At 42.7% G+C, this 20,889-nt stretch overlaps 1 protein-coding gene across 2 annotated transcripts in view; it reads left to right on the top strand.

Annotated features, from left to right (window-relative positions):
- The window catches only part of PIK3C2B (phosphatidylinositol-4-phosphate 3-kinase catalytic subunit type 2 beta), a 935,041-nt gene that overhangs the window by 533,050 nt on the left and 381,102 nt on the right, over window positions 1–20,889 (top strand). For both annotated transcript variants that reach the window (XR_013274472.1, XM_077481256.1), the window contains exon 14: window positions 11,757–11,865. Coding sequence is in view for 1 of the 2 variants with exons in the window: in XM_077481256.1 (XP_077337382.1) it covers window positions 11,757–11,865 (109 nt within the window). In the remaining variant the exon portion in view is untranslated. The remainder of the gene's footprint in view (window positions 1–11,756; window positions 11,866–20,889) is intronic.

Below are 20,889 nucleotides of genomic sequence, written 5' to 3'. Positions count from 1 at the left end.
GCTTCAGCTTAAAGTAGAAAATTCTCCCTTCTCATATTAAGAGCACACTCATCCAGGGTGATTAGTGCCTCTTTGGTGCATCATCGGGCCTCCAGGGTTTCGGATCTGTAAAGCTGTGACTTGGTCTTCGGTTCATACGTTCATACGATTTTATCAAATCGATATTAAATGCCATGAGGATATTGCCTTTGGGCACAGCTTATACTGCAGGCTGTAGTATGAGTCCTCTGGCCTCCTTTTTCCTTGATTCTGTCTCCCCTCTTCAGTTGCCATTGCTATGGGACATCCCTTATAGTTATTACTATGGCTCTATGTCCCCTGATGTAAGAAAAGAAAATAGGATTTTTAAAACGGCTTACCTGTAAAAATCCTTTTCTTTGATGTACATCAGAAGACACAGAGGTCCCTCCCCTTCTTCATTTACTCTTATATTGCTTAGCTACAAAACTGAGGACTCCCAGTAGTGGGAGGGTTTATATGGGGGAAGTCCACACTTTAAGGGACGTTCCAGTGTCCCACATCTGATATGCCAATATAACCCATATAGTTATTACTATGGCTCTGTGTTCCCTGATGTACATCAAAGAAAAGGATTTTACAGGTAAGCTGTTTTAAAAATCCTATTTTTTAATCAAGAACTGGCTTTTTATTTTTTTTTATTTATTTATTTTTTTGGCTTTTTTTTTTTTTTTCTAGACATCTCTATCTTTTTTTTTTGTGTGTGTCAAGTTTACACAACAACATTATTATCTTCTTTTTTTAAAGGTCAAGGAGGTTGGTTGGTGTCCCTTGTTAATTTGACAATGTGTTTTTGAAATGTACCTATCTACTCACAAACAAACTGTCCTATTTGAAGAAAAACGCATAGGAAAGTTAAAAAAAAATAAAAAAAAATCTCTATTCTTGCTGATAACAAAATATACTAGAAAAGTCTACAATTTCTGAGGAAATTGTGTGAAGTGTTCTTGCCTCCACCTACTGGAGTGAGCAGAATAACTGGGAAGAGTGGCTTGAGTAACTGTTATGTGGTTGGAGTGGCTGGAGTAACTGTGAAAAGTGTTAAAAAGCTTAATATTTTAACCACTTGCTTACTGGGCACTTAAACACCCTTCCTGCCCAGACCAATTTTCAGCTTTTGGTGCTCTCACACTTTGAATGACAATTACTCAGTCATGCAACACTGTACCCAAATGAATTTTGTGTCCTTTTTTTCCCACAAATAGAGCTTTCTTTTGGTGGTATTTGATCACCTCTGGGGTTTTTATTTTTTGCGCTATAAATGAAAAAAGACCGAAAATTTTGAAAAAAAACGCATATTTCTTTGTTTCTGTGATAAAATTTTGCAAATTATAATTTTTTTTTCATAAATTTTGGCCACAATTTATACTGCTACATATCTTTGGTAAAAATAACCCAAATTATTGGATATTATTTGGTCTTTGTGAAAGTTAGAGAGTCTACAAGCTGTGGTGCGAATCGCACAAAATTGATCACATCTGATGTACTGGTGGCCTATCTCATTTCTTGTGACCCGAACAAGTCAGGAAAGTACAAATACCCCCCAAATGACCCCTTTTTTGAAAGTAGACATTCCAAGGTATTTACTAAGATGCATGGTGAGGTTTTTGATGTTGTCATCTTTTTCCCACAATTCTTTGCAAAATGAAGATTTTTTTTTTTTTTTTTTTTTCTCACAAAATTTTTAATGTAATAGGTTATTTCTCTCACATGGCATGTGTATACCACAAATGACACCCCAAAATACGTTCTGCTACTCCTTCTGAGTATTACGATACCAAATGTGTGAGACTTTTACACAGCCTGGCCACATACAGAGGCCCAATATTGAAATAGCACCATCAGGCGTTCTAGGAGCATAAATTACACATTTCATTTCTCAACCACCTATTACAGTTTTGAAGGACCTGGAACACCAGGACAATGGAAATGCCCACAAAGTGACCCCATTTTGGAAAGCTAACACCCCAACGTATAATCTATGAGGCATATTGAGTCGTTTGAATGGTTCATTTTTTTCCAGAAGTTTTGGGAAAATGTGGAAAAAAAATGAAAACGCATTTTTTTTACGCAAAGTTGTCCATTTATAAGATATTTCCAACACATAGCATGTACACAGCAAAAATGACACCCCAAAATACATTCTACTACTCCTCCTGAGTATAACGATACCAAATGTGTGAGACTTTTACACAGCCTGACCACATACAGAGGCCCAATATTGAAATAGCACCATTAGGCGTTCTAGGGGCATAAATTACACATCTCATTTCTCAACCACCTATTACATTTTTGAAGGCCCTGGAGCACCAGGACAATGGAAATGCCCACAAAGTGACCCCATTTTGGCAGATGACACTGACAGGAGACGCTGATGTGGCAGGTGACACTGACAGGTGACGCTGATTTGGCAGGTGACACTGACAGGTGACGCTGATGTGGCAGGTGACACTGACAGGTGACGCTGATTTGGCAGATGACACTGACAGGTGACGCTGATTTGGCAGATGACACTGACAGGTGACGCTGATGTGGCAGGTGACACTGACAGGTGACGCTGATTACAGGTGACACTGACGTGGCAGGTGGCACTGACAACACGTGGCACTGACAAATGGCACTGGAGGCAGATGGCACTGGAGGCAGATGGCACTGGAGGCAGATGGGGCTGACAGATGTCGCTGGCAGATGTCGCTGGCAGATGTCGCTGACAGATGTCGCTGACAGATGGCACTGGCAGATGGTGCTGGCTATTTGCTCTGGCAAATGGGGCTGGCAGATGGCAGTGCGGCTGGCAGATGGCGCTGGCAGGTGGCACTGGCGGCACTGGCACTGGCGCTGGTGGCACTGGCGGCACTGGCGCTGACGGTACTGGCGCTGACGGCACTGGGGCTGACGGCACTGGGGCTGACGGCACTTCGGCTGAAGGATGGCACTGGCGTTGGCAGGTGGCACTGGCAGGTGGCACTGGCACTGGCAGGTGGCGCTGGCACTGGTAGGTGGCACTGGGGTGACGGCACTGGGGTGACGGCACTGGGGTGACGGCACTGGGGTGACGGCACTGGGGTGATGGCACTGGGGCTGACGGATGGCACTGGCAGGTGGCACTGGCGCTGGCAGGTGGCGCTGGCACTGGCGCTGGTAGGTGGCACTGGCGGCACTGGCACTGGCGGCACTGGGGCTGACGGCACTGGGGCTGACGGCACTGGGGCTGACGGCACTGGCGCTGACGGCACTGGGGCTGACGGATGGCACTGTCGCTGGCACTGTCGCTGACAGGTGGCGCTGGCAGGTGGCACTGGCGGCACTGGCACTGGGCTGACAGATGGCACTGGGCTGACAGATGGCACTGGGCTGACAAATGGCACTGGGTTGACAAATGGCACTGGGTTGACAAATGGCACTGGCACTGGGGCTCACAATTGGCACTGGGGCTGACAATTGGCACTGGGGCTGACAATTGGCACTGGGACTGACAATTTGCACTGGTACTCAATACGGATACAATGTTTCACTCACAGATCCTCTCTCTCCTCACACGCTGTCTCTGTGTGAGGAGAGAGAGACACGGCAATGGGAGATGATCTCATATGTTTACATTTGAGATCATCTCCTATTGGCAGCTTAGATCGCTCTGTGAACGGCCGCTTTGATTGGCCGTTCACGGCGATCTGTATTCGCCTGTCTCCGGGAGACACGGCGAGTGCAAAACTTCCGCGATGCGCGCCCCCGGCGGCGCGCATTGCGGAAGTAAACACCTGGCCGTCCAGGGACGGCCAGGCGAGGGAAGCCGCCCGCCCGAAGGCCGGCATTCGGCTATAGGGCGGGCAGGAAGCGGTTAAAAAGTATAAATAGTAGTAAAAAAGCTGAAGTCCCATCATTAGCTGAAAGAGCTGAACATTTTTTTTTTTTTTCAAAAGTTTTTTTTTTTTTAATGCTTTTTTTCCAAATTGATTTTTTTTTTCAAAATTTTTTTTTTTTTTAATTATTATAATTTTTTTTCATAGGGTGGTCATAATGTTTTGTCCGATAATGGGGTGGTCATAAATTATTTGGCTGATCATGTTGTGGACATACTGTTTTGTCTGATCATGGGGTGGTCATAATGTTTTGGCTGATCATGGGGTAGTCCTAATGTTTTGGCTAATCATAATGTATTGGCTGATCATGGGGTGGTCATAATATTTTGTCCGGTCATAATGTTTTTGCTGATCATGGGATGGTCATAATGTTTTGTCTGGTCGTAATGTTTTGGCTGATCATGGGGTTGTCAGCTTTTGTCACCTCCCACTCTATTTTTTAACATTTTGCCATTCATTCCTATGGGACAAATTTTGCCACAAAAACTACGATATTTCGTGAACCATTCGACAAAATGTTCCACAAAGTAATAGCACACCAATCGGGAACAATCCACACGTTTCCGTATATTACTGTCTACGTAGTGTAAAAGCTGTGGGAGGAGATAGGGTGGTAAATTTAGCTATAATAACGAGAAAATGCATTTCCTGGAGAAAATGCGTGAGAATGCTGAACAGCATCCAAACTGCCCCATCATATTGCCCCCATCAAAACTGCCCATCATATTCCTCTGTTATAAATCAGTACATGATGTGTCTGTGCTCTCCCCCACTGCCCATCACTGTGTATAAGAAGCTTTGGTAACCATGGAAACAAAACCGACAACAAAAGCCTGGCTGCCCTAAATTGAATGAAAGTTTCTGAAATTATCACTAAACTTAAACAGCTTTTTCACAAAAACTGTAAAAGATATCAAACTGAAAAGATATAGCCAGATAGCTGAATATTTTGTGAACGTTTTAAAGTTTGGCGTCTGTAGGTTAAAGTATGAAGGAGCTGAAACTTTTGGCAGCGGAAGAAGATTTTATGCATGCTCTCATTGACTTCAATGTTTATAAAATATTAAGGTTTTTAACGCTTTTTTTAAGTATAAATAGTAGAAAAAAAGTTGGAGAGCACATATCGGCTAAAGGAGCCTGAACGTTTTAAAAGTTAAATGGCTTTAATAGCTGAAAGTATGCATAAGTTACACAGAGCCAAAAAACATAAATAATAAAATTAAAAAGATGATAATGATTAATAAATAAAACAAAGAATAACAATAGTGGGACTGTTGAAGCATTCCCACTAATAATAATATATATGTGAGATAACAGTAAGTGGTCTTGCTATGCAAGAACACTTAATAAGGCAACGCTGGAGAAACTGCTGGAATTTGCAAAGCCTTTCTACCCCAGGGCACACATCAACTATTTGGAAAATAAAATTGGTAGCCTGAGAAGTCCATATAATGAGGACCACAATCTTGTCTAGGACTGCCAGAGATCACGAACAGCAGCAGTTGACATACCCCTGGCAGTGGTACTACAGCAGCCTGCGTCTTCTGTCAGACCAGTCTGTACCCAGGCCACAACTTTCTTGTCTTCCTTGCAGCCTTCCTTGGAGGCTGTGGCTCTGGAGGTGGACTTGTGGAAAGAGGAGGAGGATGGGCGATAACATGCACATAAGTGCATGTTATCACTTATTTGGCCATTCTCCCCTTCTGAATGTCCTCAAAAACAAATTTCTTACACCTGAGGCATTGGCCCTCCTCCGTTTGCTGCAATTTAGCAGCTACATAGCAGCCATAGGCCACTTCAGCATCGGGGGGGGGGGGGGCTTTTTAGGGCCACATCAGCATCCTTAATGAGGCCCAGTGCTGCCTTCTCCACGTTACTCCCCTTCCTGGCCCTCTTTGTCGGAAGGCGGAGGGGAGAGGCACCTGGGATTGGGTGAAGCTACAGGGCCCTGCCACCTCCTGGGTCCCACTTTCCCCCGCCTCCTTCTGGCTCCCACTTTCCCCCGCCTCCTTCTGGCTCCCACTTTCCCCCGCCTCCTTCTGGCTCCCACTTTCCCCCGCCTCCTCCTGGCTCCCACTTTCCCCCGCCTCCTCCTGGCTCCCACTTTCCCCCGCCTCCTCCTGGCTCCCACTTTTCCCCGCCTCGTCCTGGCTGAGGTCTTCCTGTGTATGAAAAAGGGACATACTTTTAGTTTTTGGTTCATCAATCATACACAAATTTCAGCTCATGACTGTTGCAAATAATGTTAATAAATAGAAAAGACTATCATTCTGACCCCAGCATTTTTAATTTTTGCCCACTAATTTTTGGCCCCTGCTGTCAATTGACACTTTTTGTTAAATCATTCATTTGTTAGCAAGAATAACATGTAGTTAACAACAATCATTTTCGGACAATAAGTATGCTAAACAATACTATACCTGGCTCCAGCTGGGCTCCTCAACTTCTTCCAGGATGGAAGGCCTAGGTTGGTTCTCGGAAGCCTCAGCTGGGGTTGAAGGAAGGGTGGATGGAAGTGTAGAAAATTATTCCCTGGCTTCTGTCTGGTCTTTCAGAAACCACATCCTGCTGTAGAACCACAGATTGGGCACATAGACATCCTCTGCTGCAGCTCCTGATCTCATGGAAGCCTGGACCTTATTACGCTCCTTCCTATATGTGCTTCTCAAGCTACCAATTTTCTTCTCCACAAACTCAATGTTTGCGTTGGGGAGCTGCGTCTTCACATATTCCAGCAGTTTCTCTAGCGATGCCTTCCTAGATGGTTTATTTTGATATAAGGGATTTTTAACCTCCCACAAATTTTGCATATCCCTGTATTTGTCTATGAAGTGGCCCATGAAATCAGGTTCTTTGAATTGTTTCATATTTGCTACAAGATAAAAACACTAAAACCAGGATAAACTCTCCTAATCTTATCCCAATATAGGCCACAATCTAGAATCAGTATAGGCCACTGATGTACCAAAGTTAAGATGTTTGAACGTTCGTCTTCCTACCTCAGCACACCGAACATACGTACGACACACATGTCTTAACTTTATATACACTGCGCATGCATGAAACTCCGCCCACGTCACCCACCCCTGACGTTATCTCTCGGCGATTCCCTGCCCCGTCTCTTTGGTTGCAGTGGGAGAGGAACATGGCGGAGACACAGCAGGTGATTACTACTAGTAGTAATGAGGAGGAAAGCCTGGAGTCTGAAACGTCCTGATCCAGGAGGAGGTTTAAGGCTTCCATTATGTCCTTTGAGGAGATGGTGGAGATGGCCCACATATTGAAGAGGGCTGACTATGATGGAAAGAATGGGCCGCACCCAAACCCCAATCTGCGAAAGGCCAAAATCATGTTAAAAGTGGTGAAGAGTCTGCGGCAGAAATTTGGGATTCAACGATCCAAGAAGCAATTACGGAAAGGCTGGTCAGACCTAAAATTAAGGCCGAAGGATCAGTACAGAAGGATAAAGAAAGTGTTTCAAAAAAGTAAGTACTTGTTGCATGCTGCTCCATGTGCTTTTCTTTACTGTTGTACGGTTTTAAATGGCTACTTTCATGTTTGTGGGCACAGTAATGTTTCATAGGAAACATCGTTCGTTTGCCAATTAAATACAATATTTTTAGCTGATACAGGGTTAACCACATTTGGTCATGTTAATTTGTATTAAAAAAAAGTTTAGGACATTGTTGTTTAGATGTCTTTGAAACTAGAATGAATTGCAAACTTGATTCAGTGGAATGTAAGGTGAGGACACTAAGCAGCCGTTTACACATCTGGACTCAGAAGCACTAGTGTGGGACACCAGACCACGTTTATTAGGGTTACCCACACAGGTGCTCCAGTGGATACTTGGGGTGTCTCCATGTGTGAAACTTGTCCAAAAAAGCTAAGTATTCCAGCTTGGTTAAAAGGGAATTAATTATGTCTTCATCTTGGAACTCTGCCCAAACAGACAATTGTACACCACTTCCAAGCAATGTTTCACATTCATATTTTTGGCCACAAATACCTGTGTGCTAAGTAAACCTTTTGTTTCATTCTCCTAGGAGAGAAAATACTTGCTCCGTTGGAGGACAACATGAACCCCCCACCTCCTCAAGAAGGTGAGCAGAGTAGTGTAATACCTCATGATGTGAAGGAAGGAGAGGTGGAAGAAGTGCTGGAATTTGGCACCACAACAGGTCAGTGTCAGACACAACAGATTCAGGTAATGTCTGCCTGCATATTTTTAAGACATGGTGTGTTATTTATTGGTTTTTATTTTTTTACGTGATGATCAGGTTGTGGTACCAAAATCCAGTCATGTCACCAGTGACAGTGCACAGTGGCTTATCCAGGAAATCATGTCTTGTAGTCGGGATTTGGACCTTATCAAAGAAAAAAACAAGGAGATTGAACAAAGACTGAAGAACATGATTGATGTACTAGGGAGAATATAAATCCTAAAAAGATTCCGGTTTTTATTTTTCAAAAATGTTTATCTAAAGTTTTAATACCGTTTAAAAGCCAAATTTGGAAGATGCACACAGTGTGTCAACATGAGCTATCTGCCATCAGGGGATTTCAATGTACGCGTTTTGTGGTGCAACCCCTTCCTCCCAAGTAGGTGAGAGGAAGTGGTTGCACCCCCAAAACAAGTCCATTGATCCCCCATGATGGGAGATAGCACATTTTAACATTAGGTATGGGAGCACAAAGGAAATCCCCATTTTGACTCACAATTTGTGTGCATCTTCTAAATTTGGCTTTTACCTGGATGACTTCACCTCATCTGATGAAGGCAAGATCAAGACCTTTTTCACACTATAAAATGTCTGATATTGCCTTCTTTTTTTGCAATGTTGAACTTTGTAAGTTCCAGAGTTGTGTATGTTATGCTTGGAAACATGCCTGTTTCTGTATTTGTTAAAAAATGTCAAGGTAAAACTTTGAAAAAAAAAAATTTTTTTTTTTTTACCGCCAAATGTATAAAACACACATGTGAATGTGTACGGAGTAAAAGGCTTTCTACTCAACAATGTGTTGCTTCTTCTTTCAATGCTCAATAACACATTTTGTATTAAGTTGGTATTTACAGTGACAATGAGTGTTATTTAAATAATGCGAAAACCACTTGGCTCTACCAGTGCACTAGGAGAACCTAGTAGGCAGATAAAATAAACCCAAGCAGTAAATCCAAATCAAGATTTTATCAGATCGATTTTTTTTTAAAACAATATTTATAAATTAGCTGGCATAGCAATGCCCCCCCCCCCCCCATCGCAAAATATTCCACATATTTTTGACGCACTTCACAAGCGCTTTGGGGGGGGGGGGGCAAGCCAGGACGGACAGCTTCCAGGGCAATCAGTGTTGGTTCCTGAAATCCAGCCTCAGGCCCAACTGAGGCTATATAATTTGGAGCATTTCATTTAAAAAAGTTGTGCTGGATGCAGTAGCATAAAACAATGTGGTTCCGTTTGTACTCTGGCCAGGTTGATGTTAGAAATAGGCAAAACCAGCTGACCATTATCCAAAAGGTATTCTCCATGACTCTTCGGGCTCTGGCCAGCCCATAATTTAAAAACCCTCTTCTCCAGGGTGAGGGTCCTCTGGGGGAATGGCCTCATCACATGATTGCCCAGACCAAATGCTTCATCAGCAAGAAAACCAAACGGAAGTCCTTTGACGCTCTCTTCTGCAAGTGGCAATCCCAAGCCACCTCTCTGGAGACGTCCATAGAACTCGGTCTGGGCAAAGACTCCACCATCTGATAACCTGCCATTCTTCCCCACGTCCACATATAAAAGCTCATATGTCACTGACACCACCACCATCAACACGATACTATGAAACCCCTTTTAAAAAAAGTTGGGGGAAAAAGAGGTCAGCACCAGAGAAAAGACACAACATACAAAACTACCAACATTCCTGTAAATAATGAAGCAACCAAATTGAGAGAATACGACTTTTTAAGGTACATCTTATACAAGGCGAGACAAATAGATAATATAAAAATATAAATAATTTATTTAGAAAAAAACAAGATAAAAGTAAGGGCTGCAATTACAATCATAGTCCTGGGTATAAACACACATCCTAACTCTGACCAATGAGAGAACTGAAGTCACATACAAATTGTTCCCACGTCCTAGAATTTCAACATGTTTAGCCTTGATGGCTTCATCAGGAAAATGACGAGGATATTCAATTAATGATTATAAAACCGCAAGACATGCACAGCCTTAGGTGTGTAAGAAGGAAAAAACACAAAGATTAATACATTACAATACAAAAGAATTAACACAATATAACACTGCACATGCATGACCCCATATCGCCCACAGAGCAAAGAAAATATCCCGCCCCCCCCCCCCCCCCACAACCCAGTGTGGGGGGGGGGGAGAGAAAAAAAACATAAACCACATCCCCACACCTGCATCCAAAAACCAGTCCAAAAATTGTCAGATCTCCCGTAGGGAGGGATGTGATTTTTGTGATTTACACAATCAGATGAAAGTGCAGCAATGCCTGCTATATATATATATATATATATATATATATATATAATATATATATATTCATCAGGATAAGATTGCATCAATTTAGGGATAGAGCACAAGTCCATAAAGAGCTCATAAATTAACTGTACTGACCATAAGCCTATTTCTTTCTTTGTATGATAATATCTGTACTGGGAGCTAATACGGACGGAAAAGCGAGGGCATCTTCCCTTTATAAATCTCCAGTGGACTTTTTTTTCCCCCAAAAGTCCAATGGACCTAGAAATAAAACCTGTTTCAAATCTGTCCGACGGACTCTGCTTTCTAGCATGCAAAACCGCGTACTAGTCCGACGGACCAAATACGACGCAAGGGTAGCTATTGGCTACTGGCTGTTGAACTTCCTTGTTTAGTCCTGTTTACGTCATCACGTTCAAAACAAACTGACTTGGTCCAGTCGTGTGTGGCCAAGTCCGTTAGTTCAGAAAGTCCGTCGGACCTCTGCCGAAAATGTACATCGGGAAGACCGTCAGACATAGTCCGTTGAAAAGTCAGGTCGTGTGTACGCGGCATAATGATCAAATACTGGTTTTCCAGCATGATCGTTTGTTTAGAAGCTGGTCGTTAGACCAGCTTCTGTTGAACAGAGAGGAGTGCACACTGACCAAAAGTCAGCTGGTTCCTCTCCTTGGCTTTATAAAAATGCCCTGAATTATCTCCCCATACTTGCCAACACTTAAAGCGGAGTTCCAGGCTTTTTATGTTTATTAAAACTCAGCAGCTACAAAAGGTGTAGTTGCTGACTTTTAATAAACAGACACTTACCTGTTCCACAGTCCTGTAATGCGGCCGAACGGAGGGTCACTCCTCTACCCCTCCTCTCCGCCAGCGCCTCCATTGCCGCTCTGGGCCTCCAGCCGTGACCGCTTTCGGCTTAACGGCCAGGCACACACGGCGCATGGGCAAGTCGCGCTGGAGGGGGGCCACCTAAGGCGAAAGGAGGAGTTGCCTTGGCGGTCCCTGGGGCGGAAGGAGGAAGTGGGACAGGAAGTCCCCCTCCTAACAAAGCCCCCACTCCCCCCCCCCCAAAAAAGTGCTTAAAGCGGATTTTCCATTTTTGGATGGAACTCCGCTTTAATAATTTGCCGGGCCAGTGCTTGGTTTTAAAGGTTTGTCCCAAAAAGTTAATTTGTTAGGTTAATAAAAGCTTTACATAGCTATACTTCCAGTACATAAAAACATACATTCTGTTATACAGTTCCTTTATCATAAGTTAGTTTTCATGGCAGATTTACAGGTAATCTTTATGGAAATAGCAGACATAATAACTTTTGGGCAGTAGTTCTTGTGATTGTCTTTCTCAAATAATTTAACTTTTTTTATTCCCCATTTCAAGGTTTTTAACCTGTGGTCGCCGATTACTGGGCCTATGGCCAGCCTCAAAGCATGGTAGTACTAGTTTCAGTACACCAAATGTAAATGAGCCAGACAGCATCATTCTACAGGTAAATACAAAAATATCATTTGCATGCATTTCTTAGTACTTATTTTGTAATAATTTAGTTAATATTTAGTTAATTATTTTATGTAATCATTTTTATTTTTTTATCGTTAACCACCTCAATACAGTGCAGTTACACCCCCTTCCTGACCAGACCAATTTTCAGCTTTCAGCGCTCTCACAGTTTGAATGACAATTACTCAGTCATCCTAAACTGTATCCATATGAAACTTGAGTCCTTTTTTCCACACAAATAGAGCTTTCTTTTAGTGGTATTTAATCACTAGTGGGTTTTTTATTTTTTGTGCTATAAATAAAATAAAACGTAAATTTTGTGAAAAAAATGCCTTTTTCTTCGTTTCTGTCATAAATTTTTGCTAATTAGTAATTTTTCTTCATAAATTTTGGCCAAAATTTATACTGCTACATATCTTTGGTAAAAATAACCCACATTAGTATATATTATTTGGTCTTTGTGAAAGTTATAGAGTCTACAAACTATGGTGCCAATCACTGAAAATTGATCACTTCTGATCAGGCCTTCAGTACATCAGGTGTACCTCATTTCTTGACACTAACAAGTCAGGAAAGTACAAATAACCCCCAAATGACCCCTTTTTACAAAGAAGACATCCCAAGGTATTAAGTAAGTAGCATGGTGAGTTTTTTTAAGTTGTCATTTTTTCCCACAATTCTTTGCAAAATGAAGATTTTTTATTTTTTTTTATTTTTTTTTACTAAATTGTCATATTATCAGGTTATTTCTCACACACAGCATATGCATACAACAAATTACACCCCAAAATACATTCTGCTACTCTTCCCGAGTACGGCGATACCACATGTGTAGGACTTTTACACAGCCTGGCCACATACAGAGCACTAACATTGATGTAGTACCTTCAGACGTTCTACGAGCAAAAATTACGCATCTCATTTCTCAACCACCTATTACACTTTTGAAGGCCCTGGAGTACCAGGACAATGGAATTTCCCATAAAATGACCCCATTTTGGAAAGCAAACACCCCAACGTATAATCTGTGAGGCATAATGAGTCTTTTGAACGGTTAATTTTTTTCCAGAAGTTTTTGGAATATGTGGAAAAAAATTAAAACGCATTTTTTTTTTTTACACAAAATTGTCAATTTATAAGATATTTCTAACACATAGCATGTATATAGCAAAAATTACACCCCAAAATACATTCTGCTACTCCTCCCGAGTATGGCGATACCACATGTGTAGGACTTTTACACAGCCTGGCCACATAGAGAGGCCGAACATTGAAGTAGTACGTTCAGGCGTTCTAGGAGCATAAATGACACATCTCATTTCATTCCTACCCATCACACTTTTGAAGGTCCTGGACCACCAGGACAGTGAAATTACCCACAAAATGACCCCATTTTGGAAAGCAAACACCCCAACGTATATTCTATGAGACATGGGCTGGAGATAGGTACTCGGGTACTCTGATGGCCTGGTGACAGGTACTCGGGTACTCTGATGGCCTGGTGACAGGTACTCGGGTACCCTGATGGGCCGTGACAGGTACTCGGGTACTCTGATGGGCCGTGACAGATACTCGGGTACTCTGATGGCCTGGTGACAGGTACTCGGGTACTCTGATGGCCTGGTGACAGGTACTCGGGTACTCTGATGGCCTGGTGACAGGTACTCGGGTACTCTGATGGCCTGGTGACAGGTACTCGGGTACTCTGATGGCCTGGTGACAGGTACTCGGGTACTCTGATGGCCTGGTGACAGGTACTCGGGTACTCTGATGGCCTGGTGACAGATACTCGGGTACTCTGATGGCCTGGTGACAGGTACTCGGGTACTCTGATGGCCTGGTGACAGGTACTCGGGTACTCTGATGGCCTGGTGACAGGTACTCGGGTACTCTGATGGCCTGGTGACAGGTACTCGGGTACTCTGATGGCCTGGTGACAGGTACTCGGGTACTCTGATGGCCTGGTGACAGGAACTCGGGTACTCTGATGGCCTGGTGACAGGAACTCGGGTACTCTGATGGCCTGGTGACAGGTACTCGGGTACTCTGATGGCCTGGTGACAGGTACTCGGGTACTCTGATGGCCTGGTGACAGGTACTCGGGTACTCTGATGGCCTGGTGACAGGTACTCGGGTACTCTGATGGCCTGGTGACAGGTACTCGGGTACTCTGATGGCCTGGTGACAGGTACTCGGGTACTCTGATGGCCTGGTGACAGGTACTCGGGTACTCTGATGGCCTGGTGACAGGTACTCTGGTACTCTGATGGCCTGGTGACAGGTACTCGGGTACTCTGATGGCCTGGTGACAGGTACTCGGGTACTCTGATGGCCTGGTGACAGGTACTCGGGTACTCTGATGGCCTGGTGACAGGTACTCTGATGGTTTGGTGACTGGTATTTGGGTACTCTGAAGGGCGGTGACAGGTACTCAGATGGACTGTGACAGGTACTCTGGTACACAGATGGACTGGAACAGGTACTCGGGTACTCAGATGGGCTGTGACAGGTACTCGGGTACCCTGATGGACTGTGACAGGTACTCGGTACTCTAATGGACTGTGACAGGTACTCGGTACTCTAATGGACTGTGACAGGTACTCGGGCACTCTAATGGACTGTGACAGGTACTCGGGCACTCTAATGGACTGTGACAGGTACTCGGTACTCTAATGGACTGTGACAGGTACTCGGGTACCCTGATGGACTGTGACAGGTACTCGGTACTCTAATGGACTGTGACAGGTACTCGGTACTCTAATGGACTGTGACAGGTACTCGGGTACTCTGATGGGCCGTGACAGGTACTCGGGTACTCTGATGGGCCGTGACAGGTACTCGGGTACCCTGATGGGCCGTGACAGGTACTCGGGTACCCTGATGTGCCGTGACAGGTACTCGGGTACTCTGATGTGCCGCGACAGGTACTCGGGTACTCTGATGGGCTGTGACAGGTACTCGGGTACCCTGATGGGCCGTGACAGGTACTCGGGTACTCTGATGGGCCGTGACAGGTACTCGGGTACTCTGATGGGCCGTGACAGGTACTCGGGTACCCTGATGGGCCGTGACAGGTACTCGGGTACTCTGATGTGCCGTGACAGGTACTCGGGTACTCTGATGTGCCGTGACAGGTACTCGGGTACTCTGATGTGCCGTGACAGGTACTCGGGTACTCTGATGGGCCGTGACAGGTACTCGGGTACTCTGATGGGCCGTGACAGGTATTTGGGTACTCTGATGGGCTGTGACAGGTACTCGGGTACTCTGATGGGCTGTGACAGGTACTCAAATACTCTGATGGACTGTGACAGGTACTCTGATGGACTGTGATTGACAGGTACTATGAGGGGTGGTGACAGGTCCTCTTTATTGGGGGGGGGGGGGGGGCAACCAGTATGATTGGTGTACACTGTATGCGGTAACGAGATGTTACCGCAATCTCCTCCTCACACACGATCGGTGTGTGAGGAGGAGAACCCGGTAACATCCCGTTACCGCAGTTTGTTTACATTTTTGTGATCGGCTGTGAAAGGATCACAGCCGATCACGTGGGTAAACAGCCGGCCAATGGCTGTTTACCAGCATCGGTGACGAGCAGTGTTCCCAGGGAACACGCCGCCACCGCCGTGCACGCGCAGCGCGCTCGCGCGCATGCGCCGTGCACGTTCGGGGTGTGACCATCTGTGATCGGCCGTGACTTCATCACGGCCGATCACATGGTAAACAGCCATAACGAATGGCTGTTCACCCCCTTCGGTGGCGAGCGGTGTCTCCGTGACACGCCGCCGCCGCCACCGAAGAAACAGGGATGCGACGGCCGGCGGTCAGCAACTAGTTAATATTATGTATATTATGTATTATTCTTCTACTTCTTTGGATCATGAAGTTGCTGACTAATGCACATTTACACCCCCTGGGGCAAAGGGGTGTAAATGTGCATTAGTCAGCAACTTCAGGATCCAAAGAGAAATTCTAATGTTGTAACCTCTAATCAGATTGGAACACACGCTTAGATACTATAATATAGTGCTGATTTACAAAAGCTCAATCTTCACACACGAAATTGTTAGTAGTCAAACTATCCAATTCTGTTAGATGAAATCCATCAACAGGCATTTTCTTTTCACATGATTGGATAACTGAAGTGAATTATTACAAAATTTATTGTGTGAAGACTCTCAACAACTTTAGTAAACTTGCCTCATTAAGTCAAACCCTAACTAATAAAAACTGTTAAAACTATTAAGCTATCTGTGATCAACGCATACACAAAATAAACAATAGTTATTTTTGATTGAATATTGTTTTTTTTTTCTTATGATTTATGCCTGTTTGTTGTTGACCATTGATTTCCACAACTTCCGGGATTCCCAGCGTGCTGTTTTATTTCCATTTGTAAGGACTACTTATCCCATGGTGTACCTTGTTGCCTGCAATCATTCTTTGTAATGACTTTGTTAACTGAAACTCCTCCTATCCGCACCTTGGTAGCTTAGAAGGCATCCACAATCTGTGAAATCTGTGATATGGCAATGCCTACTTACAGGCAGTGTTAATTTATTCTACTAAAATATTTTAGTCGGCTAAAATGCGACTAAAATGGCATTTTAGTAAAAAGGCTAAAATATGACTGAAACTAAAATGGCTATTTTACATCAAAATGAACACTGCACTACCACATAAGAATAAGTAGGGGGCTTTTACTATATAAATTATAGATAGAAGGGTCTGGGATTAAAAGTACAATTTCAGTCTTTGCCGATGACACCAAGCTATGCAGTGGAATAACGTCCTTACAGGATGTCTCCAACTTACAAGCCAACCTCAATGCACTATTTAATTGGGCAACTATGTGGCAGGTGAGGTTTGAAGTAGTTTACCCTAATACTAAAATCTCTCCATCTACTGGCATCCACAATCTAAGACGAACCCATCTAGCCCTGTAAAGAAGAAATCGCTATGCATATTTTTTCTGAAGCTGCTTCAGTCTGATCCCACGCTGTGCTCTCTGTGGAGGTGGGTGCAGAGGAGGCAGCCGACTACGGAAGCCCCAAAGTAACTCTATGGATGGCTAATGCCACTGGATACCTGACCAGAGCAGCTTCAGAAAAGGTATGTTATAGCTATTTCTTATTTACAGGGCTAGAAAAGTTAGTTTTAGATTGCGGATGCAAGTAGATTTAGAGATTTTAGTTTTAGGGTGATTTTACACTTTAATTTTGATAAATGTACATTTATGCATTTGGGGGCTATGTATATGCATGCATCATACATCCTAGGGGAGAGTACAACTGGAGGAATCAATGGTGAAGGATCTGGGTGTTATGGTAGATTATAAGCTTAATAATGGCATGCAATGCCAAGCTGCAGTTTCCAAAGGGGGCAAAATCCTTTCTTGTATTGAGAGGAATGGACAGAAAAGAGGGAGATATCATGTTACCCCTGTACAAATCCTTAGTAAAACTTCATCTGGAATATGCAATACAGTTTTGGGCACCAGTTCACAAAAAGGATATCTGGGAACTGGGGATAGTGCAAAGAAGGACAACCAAACCGATAAGAGGCATGGAAGAGCTTGGCTATGAGGAAAGATTGGAGGAACTGAATTTATTCTCTCTTAAGAAGAGATTAAGGGGGGATATGATAAAAATGTATAAATGCATAAGTGGTCCATTTAGTGAACTTGTTAAGTTATTCAACTTAAGGTCACCACACACTCTTCACGTCTGGAGGAAAAGATATTTAATCTCCAAATATGAAACAGTTTCTTCACAGTAAGCTGTGATAATGTGGAATAGACTCCACCAAGAGCTGGTTCTGGCCAGCTCATTATATTGCTATAAAAATGGCCTGTATTCTTTCCTAAATGCATATAATATATCTGGATACTGACAGTTAAAGGTAAAGTTGATCCAGGGAATATCTGATTGCTTCTTGGGGGATCAGGAAGGATTTTTTACCCTTGCTGTAGCAAGTCGGATATTGCTTTGCTGTGTTTTTTTTTTTTTTTTGCCTTCCTCTGGCTCAACTGTGGGTATACAGTAGGATTATGTGTGTGTGTGTATATGTATATATATATATATTTTTATTTTTTATTTTATTTTTTTCACTTTTAATGGTTGAATTAAATGGATTTGTCTTTTTGTTTTTCAACCAGACTATGTTCTAAGCTGCTAAAAGAGAAAAAGAATTAAGAAAAAAACGCTATTCTTAATGGTGATAATAGAGTTTACAGTTTTTGGGGTTTGACTTCTGTTTGTCAAAAAGCAATATTTTTGTTTGTTTATGAAACTTTTTTATAAAGGTGTCGTATATCACAATGGCTAAATCTGTGTCTGTAGTGCATGTTCAAACCATAAATATGTAAGTAGATTGTTACTTCAGGAGTATATAATGAATTTGGCAATTCTAGAGAAATGCTTAAATAATGCATTACAATTTAACCACTTCAGCCCCGGAGGATTTGGCTGCTCAATGACCAGAGCACTTTTTACAATTTGGCACTGTGCTGCTTTAACTAGTAATTGTGCGGTGAAGCTCTTTCTTTTGATGGTATTTGATTGCCTCTGCGATTTTTATTTTTTGCGATATAAACAGAAAAAGATTGACATTTTTGAAACAAAAATAATATATTCTACTTTGTGTTATGAATTTTTTTTTAATAAACTCAATTTTAGTCATACATTTAGGCCAAAATTTATTCAGCCACATGTCTGGTAAAAAATAAATAAATAAATAAATGTGTCAATAGGCGGATATTGTTTTTAAAGTTAAAGTGTCTACAAACTAGAATGCATTTCTGGAATATACACAGCTTTTAGAAATACACCTAATTTCTTCAGATGCTAAAATGGCAGGGCACTATAATTCTCCCCCCCCCCCCCATGACCCCATTTTGTAAAGTAGACACCCCAAGGAAATTGCTGAGAGGCACGTTGAGCCCATTGAATATTAAATTTTTTGTCACAAGTTAATGAAAAAAAAAAAAAATTAATTACACAAAGTTGTCACTAAATAATATATTGATTACACATGCCATGGTTATATGTGGAATTACACCCCAAAATACATTCTGCTGCTTCTCCTGAGTATGGAGATACCACATGTGTGGAACTTTTTGGCAGTCTAATCAGGTACAGGACCCCGAAAACCAATCACCGCCTCCAGGCTTTCTATGGGCATACATTTTTCAATTTCCAAATTACCCCATTTTGGAAAGTAGATACCCCAAGCTATTTGCTGAGAGGCATGTTGAGCATTTTGCAGATCTTGGCTTTTGTCACAAGGTTTTTTGAAAATTGAATAAAAAAAAAAAATGTTTTTGCTTTTCTTCTTTTCAAAAATAAATGAGATCTGCAAAATACTTGCCATTCCTCTTAGCAAATACCTTGGGATGTCTACTTTCCAAAACTGGGTCATTTTTTTTTGGGGGGGGCATCACAATTTTACGCCTTTAGAAAGCCTGTAGGCGGTGCTTGTTTTTTAGGGTCCTGTACGCGGCTAGGCTCCCAAAAAAAGTCTTAAAGTGGTTGTATACTCAAATTTTTAACTTTTACCTACAGGAAAGCCCATAAAAAGGCTTACCTGTAGGTAAAAAAAATATCTCCTAAACCTGTACGGTTTAGGAGATATTCCCCTCGGTATGCGCCGCTGACTGCAGCGGCGCATGCGCACAAGGGACTTCTCGGCCTGAAAATCCGGCAGTGGTCGGCCGGCCGGAATGAAATCTCCCGCGCGCATGCGCGGGAGTGACGATATCGCGGCTCCGGCCACTCACAGCGCCGGAGCCGCGATACCCGGAAGAAACGCAGAGGGAGCATGTCAGCTCCCTCGGCGTGGATCGGGCCAGATGTCGGGGCCTCATTCTAAGTTAAGTATTTCATAATGAGCTAGTATGCGGTGCATACTAGCTCATTATGCCTTTTGCTTTGCAGGTTTAAAAAATAAAAATAAAAGATTTGTGGGTTTACTACTGCTTTAAACTTGTTGTATCCCTGTACACAGGGGAAGTAGCAGAATGTATTTTGAGGTGTAGTTCCACATATAACCATGCCATGTTTGAACAATATATCAATTAGTGAAAACTTTGTTTAAAAAAATAAATAATTTTCCCGAGACTTGTGGCAAAATATCAAATATTCCATGGACACAACATGCCTCTCAGCAGAAAGACTGAAGTGTCTTCTTTCCAAAATGGGGTCATTTTAACATTTCATTTTATTATATAATAGTGAAATTACTATTTTTTATCCCTGTACTTGGGAGAAGCAGCAGACTGTATTTTGGGGTGTAATTCCACATATAATCATGCCATGTTTGAAGAATATATAATTTAGCGACAACTTTGTGCAAAAAAAAAGTGTCATTTTTCCGAAACTTGTGGCAAAATCTAAAATATTCAGTGGACTCAACATGCCTATCGGCAAATAGCTTGAGGTGTCTACTTTACAAAAAGTGGTCATTTGGGGGGGGGGGGGGGGGGGGGGGTTTGAACTGTCCTGGCATCTTAGGCACAACATTTAGAAGCTTAAGTCCCACATCACCCACTCTTCTAACCACTTAAAGACAAAGCCCTTTCTGACACTTTTTGTTTACATGAAAAAATATTTTTTTTGCAAGAAGACTTAATTTGAATTACTTTGAACCCACAAACATTATATATATTTTTTTTAAAGCAAAGACCCTACAGATTTAAATGGTGGAGGTAGCAATTTTTTTCACACAGTATTTGCACAGCAAATATTGAAACGCATATTTTTGGAAGAAACACACTTTTTTTTAATGCAATATTGTATATTGCCCAAATGTTTGATGAAATAAAAAAGATGATCTTATGTCGAGTACATGGATACCAAACGACATGCTTTAGAATTGCGCACAAAAGTGGCGACAAACTACATACATTTTTAAAGCCTTTACAGCTTACCATATTAGATTTAGAGAGGAGGTCTACTGCTAAAATGACTGCGCTCGATCTGACCTTCGTGGTGATACCTCACATGCATGGTGC

This window comes from Lithobates pipiens, unplaced genomic scaffold (genome assembly GCF_037356315.1).
Source record: "Lithobates pipiens isolate NorthernLeopardFrog02 unplaced genomic scaffold, aLitPip1_a1.2 Scaffold_16, whole genome shotgun sequence".
NCBI lineage: Eukaryota > Metazoa > Chordata > Amphibia > Anura > Ranidae > Lithobates > Lithobates pipiens.
The sequence above is the reverse complement of the archived record's forward strand: the minus strand, read 5'-3'. Positions and strand labels throughout refer to the sequence as shown.